The sequence below is a fragment of the Mobula birostris genome, chromosome 29 (genome assembly GCF_030028105.1).
Source record: "Mobula birostris isolate sMobBir1 chromosome 29, sMobBir1.hap1, whole genome shotgun sequence".
Classification (NCBI taxonomy): Eukaryota; Metazoa; Chordata; class Chondrichthyes; order Myliobatiformes; family Myliobatidae; genus Mobula; species Mobula birostris.
Genome location: NC_092398.1, coordinates 2,255,002 through 2,267,921, shown reverse-complemented (window position 1 = coordinate 2,267,921; position 12,920 = coordinate 2,255,002). Strand labels below are relative to the sequence as shown.

The 12,920-nt window shown below is 45.8% G+C and overlaps 1 protein-coding gene across 5 annotated transcripts in view; it reads left to right on the top strand.

The window, feature by feature from the left end:
* myom3 (myomesin 3) overlaps positions 1-12,920 on the top strand; it is a 121,237-nt gene that overhangs the window by 80,819 nt on the left and 27,498 nt on the right. For all 5 annotated transcript variants that reach the window (XM_072246907.1, XM_072246905.1, XM_072246908.1 and 2 more), the window contains one exon: positions 5,528-5,664. In XM_072246907.1, coding sequence (XP_072103008.1) covers positions 5,528-5,664 — 137 coding nt within the window. The remainder of the gene's footprint in view (positions 1-5,527; positions 5,665-12,920) is intronic.

Genomic DNA, 12,920 nt, shown 5'->3' with positions numbered 1-12,920 from the left:
ACAATGAATGACAGAAAAAACGCATGAAACATGGTCACAGGGAAGCAACATTCATCATCAGAGATCCCCACCACCCAGACATGCTCTCTTCTCGCTGCTGCCATCAGGTAGAAGGTACAGGAGCCTCAGGACTCACACCACCAGGTACAGGAGCAATTACTACCCCTCAACCATCAGGCTTCTGAACAAAATGGGTTAACTACATTCACTTGCCCATCCACTGAGATGTTTCTACAATCAACAATCTCACTTTAAAGACTATTTATCTTGGTATCTCATGTTCTCGTTACTTATTGCTATTTATTTATATTTGCATTTGCACAGTTTGTTGTCTTCTGCACTCTGGTTGGTCTTTTACTGACCGTGTTATAGTTACTATCCTATATCTTTGCAGAGTATGCCCACAGGAAAATGAAATTCAGGGTTGTATGTGGTGACATAGATGTACTTTGATGATAAAATTTGCTTTGACCTTTGAATTTTGCCAGAAACGTCAGAAGCCCAAAGCCATTCTAGCTAATGTTCAGAATAGGAATTGGCAAATTTCAGCGGGTGTGTTGATATGTGCACCCTTGAGCCAACCGCAGAAACGTCAGAAGCCCAAAGCCATTCTAGCTAATGTTTGCAGAGTTGCCTTTCCAGTCCAGCCTGACTGACAAGGTGTCAAAAAGATCTCATCCTGAAACAGAACAAGGCCCCGGGAGCAGAGGAGGGATACTGAGGGTGTTAGGTACCTGCAGGCATGAAGCTCAAGTACAGAATTGTTGACCTATTGGCACCACTTAGAACTTACTGGGTGTCTCTGAAGTGTTGATAAGGAATGCCAAATTTCAAAGTAGCTTTATTATCAAAGTACATATACTGTATGTCACCATATTGATCCTCGAGATTTATTTTCTTGCAGACATTTACAGGAAAATAAAGAAATACAGTGGATTTATGAAAAACCACAGATAGAGATTGAAAACAACCAATGGGCAAAAGAAGATAAATTGTGCAAATAAACAAATAAATAATACTGAGAACATGGGTTGCAGTGTCCTTGGGGAATGTGAGATGATAGATTGTGGAGTCAGTTCAGCATTGAGATGAGTGACTTTATCCACACTGGTTCAGGAGCCTGATGGTTGTGTCGTAATTACTGTTCGGAACATGGTGGTGTGGGACCTAAGGCTCATTGTGGTGAGTGACATTATCCACACTGGTTCAGGAGTCTGATGGTTGTGGCGTAATAACTGTTCGGAACACGGTGGTGTGGGGCCTAAGGCTCCTGTACCTCCTTCCCGTTGGCAGCAGCGAGAAGACAGCATGGCCTGGATGGTGGGGGTCCTTGATGATGGATGCTGCTTTCTTATGGCAGCGCTCCTTGTAGATATGCTCAGTGGTGGTGAGGACCTTGCTTCTGATAGACTGGGATGTATCCAGCACTTTCTGTAAACCTTTCTGTTGGGTATTGGTGTCTCTGTACTAGGTTATCCTACAACCAGTCAGCCAACACAAACACAAGAAAATCTGTAGACGCTGGAAATCCGAGCAACACATGCAAAATACTGGAGGGATTCAGCGTGCCAGGCAGCATTTCAGCATCTATGGAGAAGAGTAAACTGTCGACATTTTGGGGCAAGACCCTTCATCATGACTGGGTCCTGAAGAAGTGTCTTTGCACAAAATGTCGACTTTAATCTTTTCTATAGATGCTGCCTGGCATGCTGAGTTCCTCCAGCATTTTGTGTGTGTTGATCTAAAATACACCATTAGGCCAATTGGAATGCTAAATCCCAGCGATCCTGATAGCTGGTCGGCCAGTTGAGTTTTACCTCCCAGAGTATAACATTACCAGAACTGGTCACGAGTCATCTTTGTGGGTGTTTCACAAACAGACTAGCCTCCATGTGCAGACACCCCAGTTCATTCTCTTTACTGTATTTTGTCCTTTAGCAACTAATGTTGCTGAAGATTTGGAAATGGTTAGCAACATTACTAACCCTCACAGCCTAGAACTTCAGCCAGGAAGCGATGGTGTTTCTCCCATCAAGTTTGCAAGTTGTTATTATTTGCCGGGAATTTTGTTACTGGCTTACTGAAATTGTATATAAAACCAAGAATGTAATGTTAAAGCTTTATAAAGCACTCTGAGTATTGTGAGCAGTTTCAGACTCCTTGTCTAAGAAAGGATGTGCTGATGTTGGAGGAGGTTCAAAGGAGGTTCACGAAAGTGACTCCGGCAATGAAAGGCTTGTCACATGAAGAGTGTTTGATGGCTCTGGGCCTCTACTCTCAGAAATTCAGAAGAATGAGGTGGGATCTCATTGAAGGGCATCCATTTAGAATGGAGATGAGGAGGAATTTCTTTAAGCCAGAGAGTGATGAATCTGTGGAATTCGTTGCCACAGGTGACCGTGGAGGTCAAGTCATTGGGTATATTTAAGGCGGAGGTTGATAGATTCTTGATTAGTTAGGTCATGAAGGGATACAGGAGAAGGCAGGAGATTGGGGCTGAGAGGGAAAATGAATCAGCCATGATGAAATGGCAGAGCAGACTCGATGGGCCAAATGGCCCAATTCTGCTCCTATATCTATTGGTCTTATGGAAACTGTGACCTGTAGAGCCAGCCCCTGAAACAGGTGCCAACCCACTTGCATTTGCAAATGAAGGACAGAGGTCCATTGTGGGCGTTCCGATACAAGACTGGTTCTCTTGAGACAATGATGAAAAGTGCCCCTCACACTCTGGTCTCTGAAGTCCGTGTCTACCAGGCAACAAGCCATACTAAGACTCTGGACTGCATTTCCATAGTGGGAACATACTCTAACCCGATGGATGTCAGTAACAGAAAGTTGGAGTGTTTTCAAACATGGGCAAGCAGTATTCAATTGGATGACGGCTGTGTAATGTATATTCAGAATTCTGTAGAGAGTGTGAACTTCCTGTGTAATCCCCCCCCCACCCCCAGACTTGTAGATTTCCATATGTATGCAGAATAGTGATTAAATATTAGCTTTAGTTTTCACATGAACATCAAACCAGTAAAGCCTACAATGAAATATATTGTTTGCATCAATGACCAACACAGCATTAAAATGCGCTGGGGGCAGCCCGCAAGTGTCACCATGCTTCCAGCGCCAACATAACACCCACAGCCTGACAACCTTAGCCTGTTCCTCTTTGGAATGTGGCAAATGTTATGAAGTATTCTGGAGTTAGGGTGTAGAGCAAAATATTAATTTCAGCGACCAACCTTTAGACCTGAATGTGGATTGTAGATTAAATTTAAAATGCAGTTCTGGGCAATAGTTTTCCTAGAGCTGTGGACATCAGTTAATTGAAAACCAGACAAAGCTGATAAATAGTCATTTTGGGTGTCTGAAGGAGGTGAGAAATTATATTTAATTCAAAGGAAGCATTGTAGCTACATTGTAACTAAGGAATTGCCCATTGATCTTCAGCATATAAAATGTCATGCAATATTGAGTCAAGCAAGCCTTGTCCTCTGAGAATGTCTCACTTTGTCGAATAAATCTCTTGTACACCCTCTAGCTTCAGGGTCTCTCTGGTGACCTTGATCATGTTACAACAGGAGGAAATCAGAGCACCTGGGGGAGACCCACGCAGGAGAACGTACACTGGCAGGGCTTGAACCCTGACGATGATCACTGCCACTGTAGAGCATTACACCAGCTGTTATGCTACCACGCCCAGTCTATGTAAATAAACCACCATTTCCTTGATCTTTACTATTGAGATCTGTGCATATTTAAAGCACCACAGACCCAGGTGTAGCCCTCATTCATGGTCTATGACGGTTATACCACAACAGCACCCTAACCATCTCACTTCCCTTCTAAAACTGTCCGTGTTTAAATAATTAACATCGTTATGCAACAGAGCATAATACAAGATTAGGCAGTGTTCTCTACTAGCAGTCTAGATAGCTTAATTCCTAACCTGGTAGTTTTCATAGAAGCTGTTAAAATGCATTTAATAGGTCACTTTTGTCTATTGCAAAGTTTTAACCTTAGAGGGTGTGAATAGTAAATTGTCACATTGAGATATAGGTAGATTGATTGCTTGGATTAGATGGGCTGAAGGGCCTGTTTCAGTGTTGTAGTGTTCTGTGACTTTATGGTGTTTGTCCATCATGTCCGACGATGACAGGAAACCTGTGTAGGAGAGTTTTAGGTTGGAAAAACCATTGCACTGGGGCAGTTCCACTCTCTTGACCTACCTCGGAAGTCTGGATCCATTGGTACGAACAAGTGTCACAAACTGGGCTCTTCCTCGGTTGCAATGGATGCCCATGATGTCTTCTGTGCCTTGTCATGCCCTTCGTTCTCCATGGAGTGTTACAGAACCACCTTCCTGGCCATTGGATCTCACTGTTGATCTCATCTGTCCATTCCTCCAGAGCTGACTTCACACGCTAGGAAAGGCATGTCCTTGTCTCACTGGGGTATGAAGCTCACCAGCTACCCTCACCTGGACACCCCATATACCCCTTTGTCTACCATTTGTGTGATGTTCCTACAAACTAAAATACACCTTCTGAGTTTTGCTGCTTCCTATACGGAACATTAGCAGAGTACCCCAGTGCGTCTTTGCAATTCTCCATAAATAATGTGGGTAGACAAGATATTTTTGTCCTCCTTTTATCATTCACTTGAAAGAGATATTTATTATTAGATTTTCTCCTTTCAAATGTCACAGGATAGGGGAACAATATTCAGACCTGATGCTTTTTCTTTGATCTGAAGCCGTGGCCATCCCCCAGCTGCTCCTGGCTTTGTGTCTGAGGACTCACTTTTGTTCTAAATGCTACTTGCTTACTTTTATTGTTTGCATGATTTGTTTTTTCTCTCTCTCTGCACATTGGGTGTTTGTCAGTCTTTTTTTAAAGGGTTCTTTTGGGTTTCTTGTTTGTGACTGCCTGTAGGGAGACAAATCTCAAGATTGTATAATTTATACATACTTTAGATAATAAATGCACTTTGAACTTTGAAATTAAACTTTGAATTTACATCTGTAAACTGTCATAAATAGCAAACAATGTTCGCATTTCCTCAAGTGCCATCCACCTGTAGAAATTATTCCTCGTGACTCAGTGCTGAACACAAATCCAACACACTTGCAAACCTACATTGTGAGTTACATTACAGGCAACCATCATGTGCCGTGTTGTATGATGTGGGCGATCTTGTCTTTAATCTGAGAAGTTCTATAAGCTCTTCAAAACTTGCCTGTCCATCCCTTGTGCTGCCGGCCGTGACTTTTTCTTCCATCAATTTTTCCTGTCACTGCAAGACTTTCAAGCTTCCCTTTCCTCAGTACATGTCCCAGAAATTCCACCTGCCATATCCTGACAACCAGCTGAATACTAATTACAGGTAGCCCACACACTGTAAATACACTCATGGAAATAATGGTAATGTAATGGAATTAGAGCCTCTGGAGGCTTCTCGCCAACTAAAATAGTTATTTGCTCGATTACACACAGAGTATTATTGACATAACATGCTGTGTTATTTTCAGTAATTAATGTGAAGACTGACTGGGTCGTCGAACCACTTGAGAAGGGAGCTGTTCGACTTTGGCTGCAGGTGGAGAGTTTAACTCCTGCCGCACAGTTACGATTCATCTTCAACGAGAAGGAAGTTTCAAGTACACCGGTAACCCTTTACTGTTCAGAAATCTTTCAACTAATTCATTCAGAGTATTTTGGAGCCTAAATCAGAATGAGGCTTGCCAATCTATCTATCTATCTGTCTGTCTGTCTGTATAACTGTCTATCTACCTGTCTGTCTACCTGTCTATCTATCTATCTATCTGTCTGTCTACCTGTCTATTTATCTGTCTGTCTGTCTATCTGTCTGTCTACCTGTCTATCTATCTGTCAGTCTGTCTACCTGTCTATCTATCTGTCTGTCTGTCTACCTGTGTATCGGTCTGTCTATTTACTTATTTACTCACATTGTTTAGCTTATTTATTGAGATACAGCGCGGAATAGGCCTTTCAAGCAGCACCGCCCATTAAGCCAGCTGTTTAACCCGAGCCTAATCATGGGACAATTTACAGTGAAACCAATTAACCTATTTACAGGTATGTCTTTAGACTGTGGGCGGAAACCAGAGCACCCGGAGGAATCGGACACGGTCAGGGGAGAACGTACAAGTTCCTTACAGCCAGTGACGGGAATTGAACCTGGGTTGCCTGTACTGTAAAGAGTTGTGCTAACCACTATGCTACCGTGCCTCCTCAATTATCACTGACACATGTCGTGAAGTTTGTTGTTTTGTGACAGCAGTACAGAGCAATATATAAAATAGATGACGATTTACAATACAAATATACACTGTGTGCGTGTGTGTGTGTGTGCGTGTGTGTGTGTGTGTGTGTGTGCGTGCGTGCGCGCGTGCATTTCTCTGTGTGTGGTCTATATTACGTAACTGTATGGTGGTTGCCCATCGTGTCCGACGTTGACAGGAGATCTGTGCGGGAGAGTTTTTAAAGTGGAAAAGCTGTTGTCCTGGGGCAGTTCCACTCTCTTGACCTCGGGAGTCCAGGTCCAGTGATACGAGCAAGCGTCACAAACTGGGGTCTTCCTTGGTTGCTGTGGATGGCCATAACGTCTTCTGTGCCTTGTCGTGCCCTTTGCTCTCCACGGAGCGTTGCAGACCTGCCTTCCTGGCTGTTGGATCTCACTGTAGATCCCATTCACCCGGTCCGCCGGAACTGACTTCATATGCTAGGACAGGCATGTCCCTAACTCACTGGGGTATGAGACTGTTGGCTCCCCTCAGTTGGTATAGCCTGCCTGTCAAAGCAGTGTATCGGGGTGTGGCTGCTGTCAATATAACCCTATATAATAAAATATATACTGCAAACCAAAGAGCAAAATTAGTGAGGTAGTGTTCATGGGTTCATTGTCCATTCAGAAATCTGATGGCAGAGAGAAAGAAGCTGTTCCTAAAATGTTTTGAGTGTGTGTCTCCAGGCTCCTGTACCTCCTCCCTGATGGTAGTGATGAGAAGAGGGGTCTTCAGGCTCCTGTACCTCCTCCCTGATGGTAGTAATGAGAAGAGGGGTCTTCAGGCTCCTGTACCTCCTCCCTGATGGTAGTGATGAGAAGAAGGCACGTCCTGGATGATGGGGGTTCTTCATAATGGACACCGCCTTTTGGGGGCATTGCCTTTTGAAGATGTCCTTGGTGATTCGGAGGTTAGTCCCCATGGTGGAACTGGTTGAGCTTGCAAACCCTTTGCACCCCTCTTTTCCCAATCTTGTGCAGTGGCCCCTCCATAACAGATGGTGATGCAGCCACTTAGAATGCTTCCACAGTACATCTGTAGGAATGCGCAGGAGTCTTTGATGACATATCATATTTAATTTCACTGAATTAGCATCATAGAGCTTTCTATTTAGAAATTTATGATATAGAATAAAGTGATTGGTCCATTGATGGCTGATATGAAGTTATCGGTCTTGTCCCTCCACTTAGTCTGGAACCTGTAGGTGACTGTTCGTCCCAGATCCCTTTAAGAGCAGTGAGAATTTTAGTCTCTATGCTCCTCGCAGGGAAGTGATCTCGAGACCACCGATGGGTTACTCTCACACCACGAGACAGTTTCTGCAAGTAACTAATCCCTCCAGTCCAGCTTGGGGATGGGGGGAGGGGGTGGTATAACCAAACACGTGTATCGTCTCTGCACTGAACTTCAGCTCGCCGCTCCGTGAGGCTCCCTCGTCGCTGCACCCGACGGAGGCCGTGGCCTGCACCCGATGGGCTTCTGTGCAATCACTCCTGCGAACTTTGCTGTTTGCTTACTTTTATTGTTGACACAATTTGTGTCTGTCTCTGCACGTCGGCTGCTGAGGGTCTTCTTATGTCTTAATGGATTCTATTGTTTCTCTGCTTTGTGGCTGCCTGTAAGGAGACGAATCTCAGGGTTGTATATCGTATAGGTACTTTGATAAACCTTAAACATTGAACAGGTGGCAGGACAACCTACCGATGGGACAATATTCTAGGGTGGCAAGGGGAAAATTAACCAGGGTTGTTTCTCACTCCCCTCCAGAAGTGCCTTGGGAACACCTAAAAACCACCATCCTGCAAACCTCTGAAGAAGTCCTAGGGCTTTCCACAAAGAAGAACAAGGACTGGTTCGATGTAAACAACCAGGAGATCCAAGAATTGCTGGCGAAGAAGAGATCCGCCCACCAGGCGCACCTTGCTCAGCCGTCTTGTCCTGATAAGAAAGCAGCCTCCCGCCTTGTATGCAGCAACCTCCAGCGCAAGTTTCGAGAGATTCAGAACGTGTGGTGGACCAACCTCGCAAAGAGAACTCAGTTTTGCGTAGACATCAGTAACTACAGAGGGATTTATGAAGCCCTGAGAGCGGTGTATGGCCCTTCGCAGCAGGACCAGAGGCCCTTGCGCAGTGCAGACGGTCAGGCACTCTTTACAGACAAGGCGTCCGACCTGAACCGGTGGTCGGAACATTTCCAGACTCTCTTCGGCGTCAACCGCATGGTCCAAGGCTCAACAATTCATCGCATCCCACATCAGCCAGAGAAAACAGAACTGGCCAAGATTCCAACCCTAGAAGGGACAGTCAAGACCATGGAGCAGCTGAAAAGTGGCAAGGCAGCAAGAGTTGATGGAATCCCACCTGAGATTTGGAAGCATGGGGGCCCAGTGTTACACACCAAACTCCACGAGTTCTTTGTCTGCTGCTGGGAACACGGTAAACTACCACAGGCCTCCGTGATGCAGTCATCATCGCCCTGTATAAGAACAAGGGGGAAAAGTCCGACTGCTCCAACTACCGGGGATAACTCTGCTCTCCATCGCAGGAAAAATCCTCGCAAGAGTACTCCTGAACAGATTGGTGCCCATCATTGCAGAAGAACACCTCCCAGAGAGCCAGTGTGGCTTCAGAGCCAACAGGAGCACCACCGACATGGTATTTGTTCTCAGGCAGCTCTAAGAGACATGTAGGGAACAGAACAAGGGATTGTACATGACGTTTGTTGACCTTACCAAAGCGTTCGACACCGTGAGCAGGGAAGGTCTGTGGCAAATCATGGAATGACTGGGATGCCCCCCAAAGTTCCTCAGCATGGTCATTCAGCTACATGAAGATCAGAGTGGCCAAATCAGACACAACGACCTCTCAGAACCCTTCTCAATAGGCAACAGAGTAAAGCAAGGCTGCGTCCTCGCGCCAACTCTCTTCACCATCTTCTTCAGCATCATGCTCGAAAGGGCCACAGAAGACCTTGATGACAAGGACGGTGTCTACATCCAAGACCGCACCGATGACGGCCTGTTCAACCTGAGGCCACTACAGTCCTACACCAAGACATTGGAGCAACTCATCCAAGAGCTTCTCTTCGTTGACGATGCTGCCCTTGTTGTCCACACAGAGACAGCCCTGCAGCGTATAACATCCTGCTTCTCAGAGGCTGCCGCGCTCTTCGGACTGGAAGTCAGCTTGAAGAAGACTGAAGTTCTCTATCAGTCCGCACCTCAGGAAGATTACCACCCTCCCCGCATCACCATTGGTGAGGCAGAGCTGAAGACAGTCCACCAGTTCAGCTACCTGGGGTGCACCATCTCGTCAGATGCCAAGATCGACAAAGAGATTGACAACAGATTGGCAAAGACAAACAGCGTATTCGGCAGGCTGTACAAAAGAGTCTGGAACAACAAGCATTTGAAGAAAAGCACAAAGATCAGCGTGTACAGAGCCGTTGCACTGACCACCCTCCTGTACGGCTCCGAGTCATGGGTCACCTATTGTCACCACGTACGACTCCTTGAGCGTTTCCACCCGCGCTGCCTCAGCACCATCCTCAACATCCACTGGAGTGACTTCGTCACCAACATCGAAGTCCTCCAATAGGCAGAGGTCACCAGCATCGAGGCCATGCTGTTGAAGACGCAGCTGCGCTGGGCAGGGCACGTCTCCAGGATGGAGGATCATCGCCTGCCTGGTATGGCGAACTCGCCACTGGCCACCGTGACAGAGGGACACCGAAGAAGAGGTACAAGGGCTCTGAAGAAATCCCTTGGTGCCTGTCACATTGACCATCGCCAGTGGTCTAATCTAGCCTCCGATCGCGAGGCCTGGCGACACACCATTCACCAGTCTGTCTCCTCCTTCGAGAACGCACGCAGAGCTGGCATTGAGGACAAAAGGAGAAGGAGGAAGAACCCTGACACACCAGCACCAGACCCAGAACAGAATTTCCCTTGCAACTGCTGTGGCCAGGCCTACCTGTCCTGTATTGGCCTCGTCAGCCACCAGCGAGCCTGTAGCAAACGTGGGCAGCCCCGTTCCTTTGTTCGTGATGCCAAGCCATGAATGAATGAATGAAATTACTAGCTAGTATGGTTCAGTGCAGATAGTGAGTAAGGGACTGTCCTCAGCTGCGGGTGGGGAAGGTACCCAACTCTCAGTCATCAGATTGTGGTATACAAGGACTCTCCAGGTACCACAGTGGGTGGTGATGTGTTTAACACGTGTGCTGGCGGCTACAGGAGCGATGGGGAGGAGATCAGTACAGAAAAATAAAATTGTACTGATTGCAAACAGAACTGGCCGGAGAGTTTGAGGGGAAGCAGTGAATAGGACAGACTACAAGCCTTTAATCAAGAGGTTGGTGTGAGACACAAATGTGTTCATTCATGCAGAAATGTATTGAAAGATGAAAACATGGTAGATCATAAGCCTTAATAGAGTGGATGTCGAGAGGATGTTTCCTATGGTGGGCTTTAATGTAGTGCCAGATTCAAGGATCAGGTGCAGATTATGAACGGGCACATTAACTATTATTTTAAAATAAACACTGAAACACTGAGCCAGGCATCTAGCTATCTAGCTGAATAAGCCTTCATACATCTTGTTCATCTACAATGAATTCTGAGAACTACTGCTCCCATCACTGTCAGATCAACAGTTCTGGGGAGAACGATGCCCTCCGTCAGGCAATCTTTCTGCCCATTGAAGGTTTTAAATACTTCGGTAGACAGTAAGAGGTGGAGGTGGTTCAGGGAAGGAGACAGCCTGAATGGAGCAGGCAAACGGAGAGGTTCTCCCTTCAGCAATCACTTGGATGGGTTGTGAAAGTAACTACGCCCAGACAGGCAAGCTTATTAAACTTGACCAGGTGAATTTGAGCACAACCAGAGAAATAAAAGGTGGAAGGAAAGAAAGAGAGGATGAAATGTTCAAAACTTTTCAACAGTTACAAGAGTTCAAGTCAAAAGTTCAGTTTATAGTCATTCAGCCGTGCACACGTACACCACTAAATGAAACAATATTCCTCCGGACCAAGGTTCACAACGCAGTAAATGTAAGTAACACAAACAAAATGCTGGAGGAACTCAGCAGGTCAGGTAGCATCTGTGGAAATGAATGAACAGTCAATGTTTCGGGCTGAGACCCTTCACCGGGATGTCCTGACGAAGGAGATTAGATTTGTCCAATCTAACTACCACAATCAACCTGCACATGGTCCAAATCACTCCATTCCCTGACTGAACATGGGTTTGTCTAAATGCTTGTTAAATGTTCCTCTCGTCTTCTACCACTTCCCTGACAGCAAATTACGGGCATACAGCTTGGGGCGTCGGGAGTTCAGCGTACAATCTGTAAGGAGTCTGTACGTCCTCCGCAGGGGACACGGGGGCTTTTACCATTACGGGCATACAGCTTGTCGTTCAAGTTCAGCGTATAATCTGTAAGGAGTCTGTACGTCCTCCGCAGGGGACATGAGGGCTTTTACCATTACGGCTGCTCCAGTTTCCTCCCACAGGCCAAAGATGCACCAGGTAGGTTAACTGGTCAGTGTCAATTGTCCTGGGACTAGGTTAGGGTTAATCAGGTTTGTCAGGAGTTGCTGTGCGGCTTGGTTCGAAGGACCAAAAAAGCCAACTCTGCGCTCTTTTGCTAAATAAAACTAATTCAAATTAAACAAACAACAGGAATTCTGCAGATGCTGGAAATTCAAGCAACACACATCAAAGTTGCTGGTGAACGCAGCAGGCCAGGCAGCATCTCTAGGAAGAGGTACAGTCGATGTTTCAGGCTGAGACCCTTCGTCAGGACTGAAATTAAAGATTGGCTTTATTAGTCATTCTCCGGTTTCCTCCCACAGTCTAAAGACGTACAGATTAGTGGGTTAATTGGTCAGTGTAAGTTGGCCTGTGAGCAGGCTAGAGTTAAAACGGGGGGGTTTACTGGGTAGTGTGGTGTGAAGGGCCAGAGAGGCCTCCTCCGTACTGCATCTCAATAAATAAATAAACAGAAATATCCCTGCACCATCAATCTACAGGCTAGGCAAGTCATGGGCCAAAGCTATGTCATTTTGTGACGGTATTTGTTTCTGCTGTTGTAACTATATATGCTATCTGGGCTGTGTGCCGTGTGCTGTGGGCTGTTGGCACTATATTTTGTACCTTGGCTTTGGAAGAGTGTCATTTCATTTGGCTGTCTTTAATTGTACGGTTGAATGACAATTAAACTTGAACTTGAACTAGCTCACCACTTTTTTATTTCTATTTTTGCACTGCTTATTTAGGTATTCAATACTTATTGTAATTCATGCTTTTCTCTGTTATTGTGTATTGCAATGTACTGCTGCCGCAAAGACAACAAACTTCACAAGATATGCCAATGATATTAACATGATTCTGAATTCTGAATTCCGAAAAGTGTTGCTATGCTTCTGGCACCAAAGTAGCATGCCCACAACTCACTGATGCTAACCCAGATGTCTTTTGGAATGTGGGAAGAAACCGGAACACCCGGAGGAAACCCACGTGGTCGTACAGAGAGAACATGCAAACTCCTTACAGAGGGCGGCGGGAATTAAACCTTGATCACCAGCCCCATAATGGTGTTACGCTAACAACTGTGC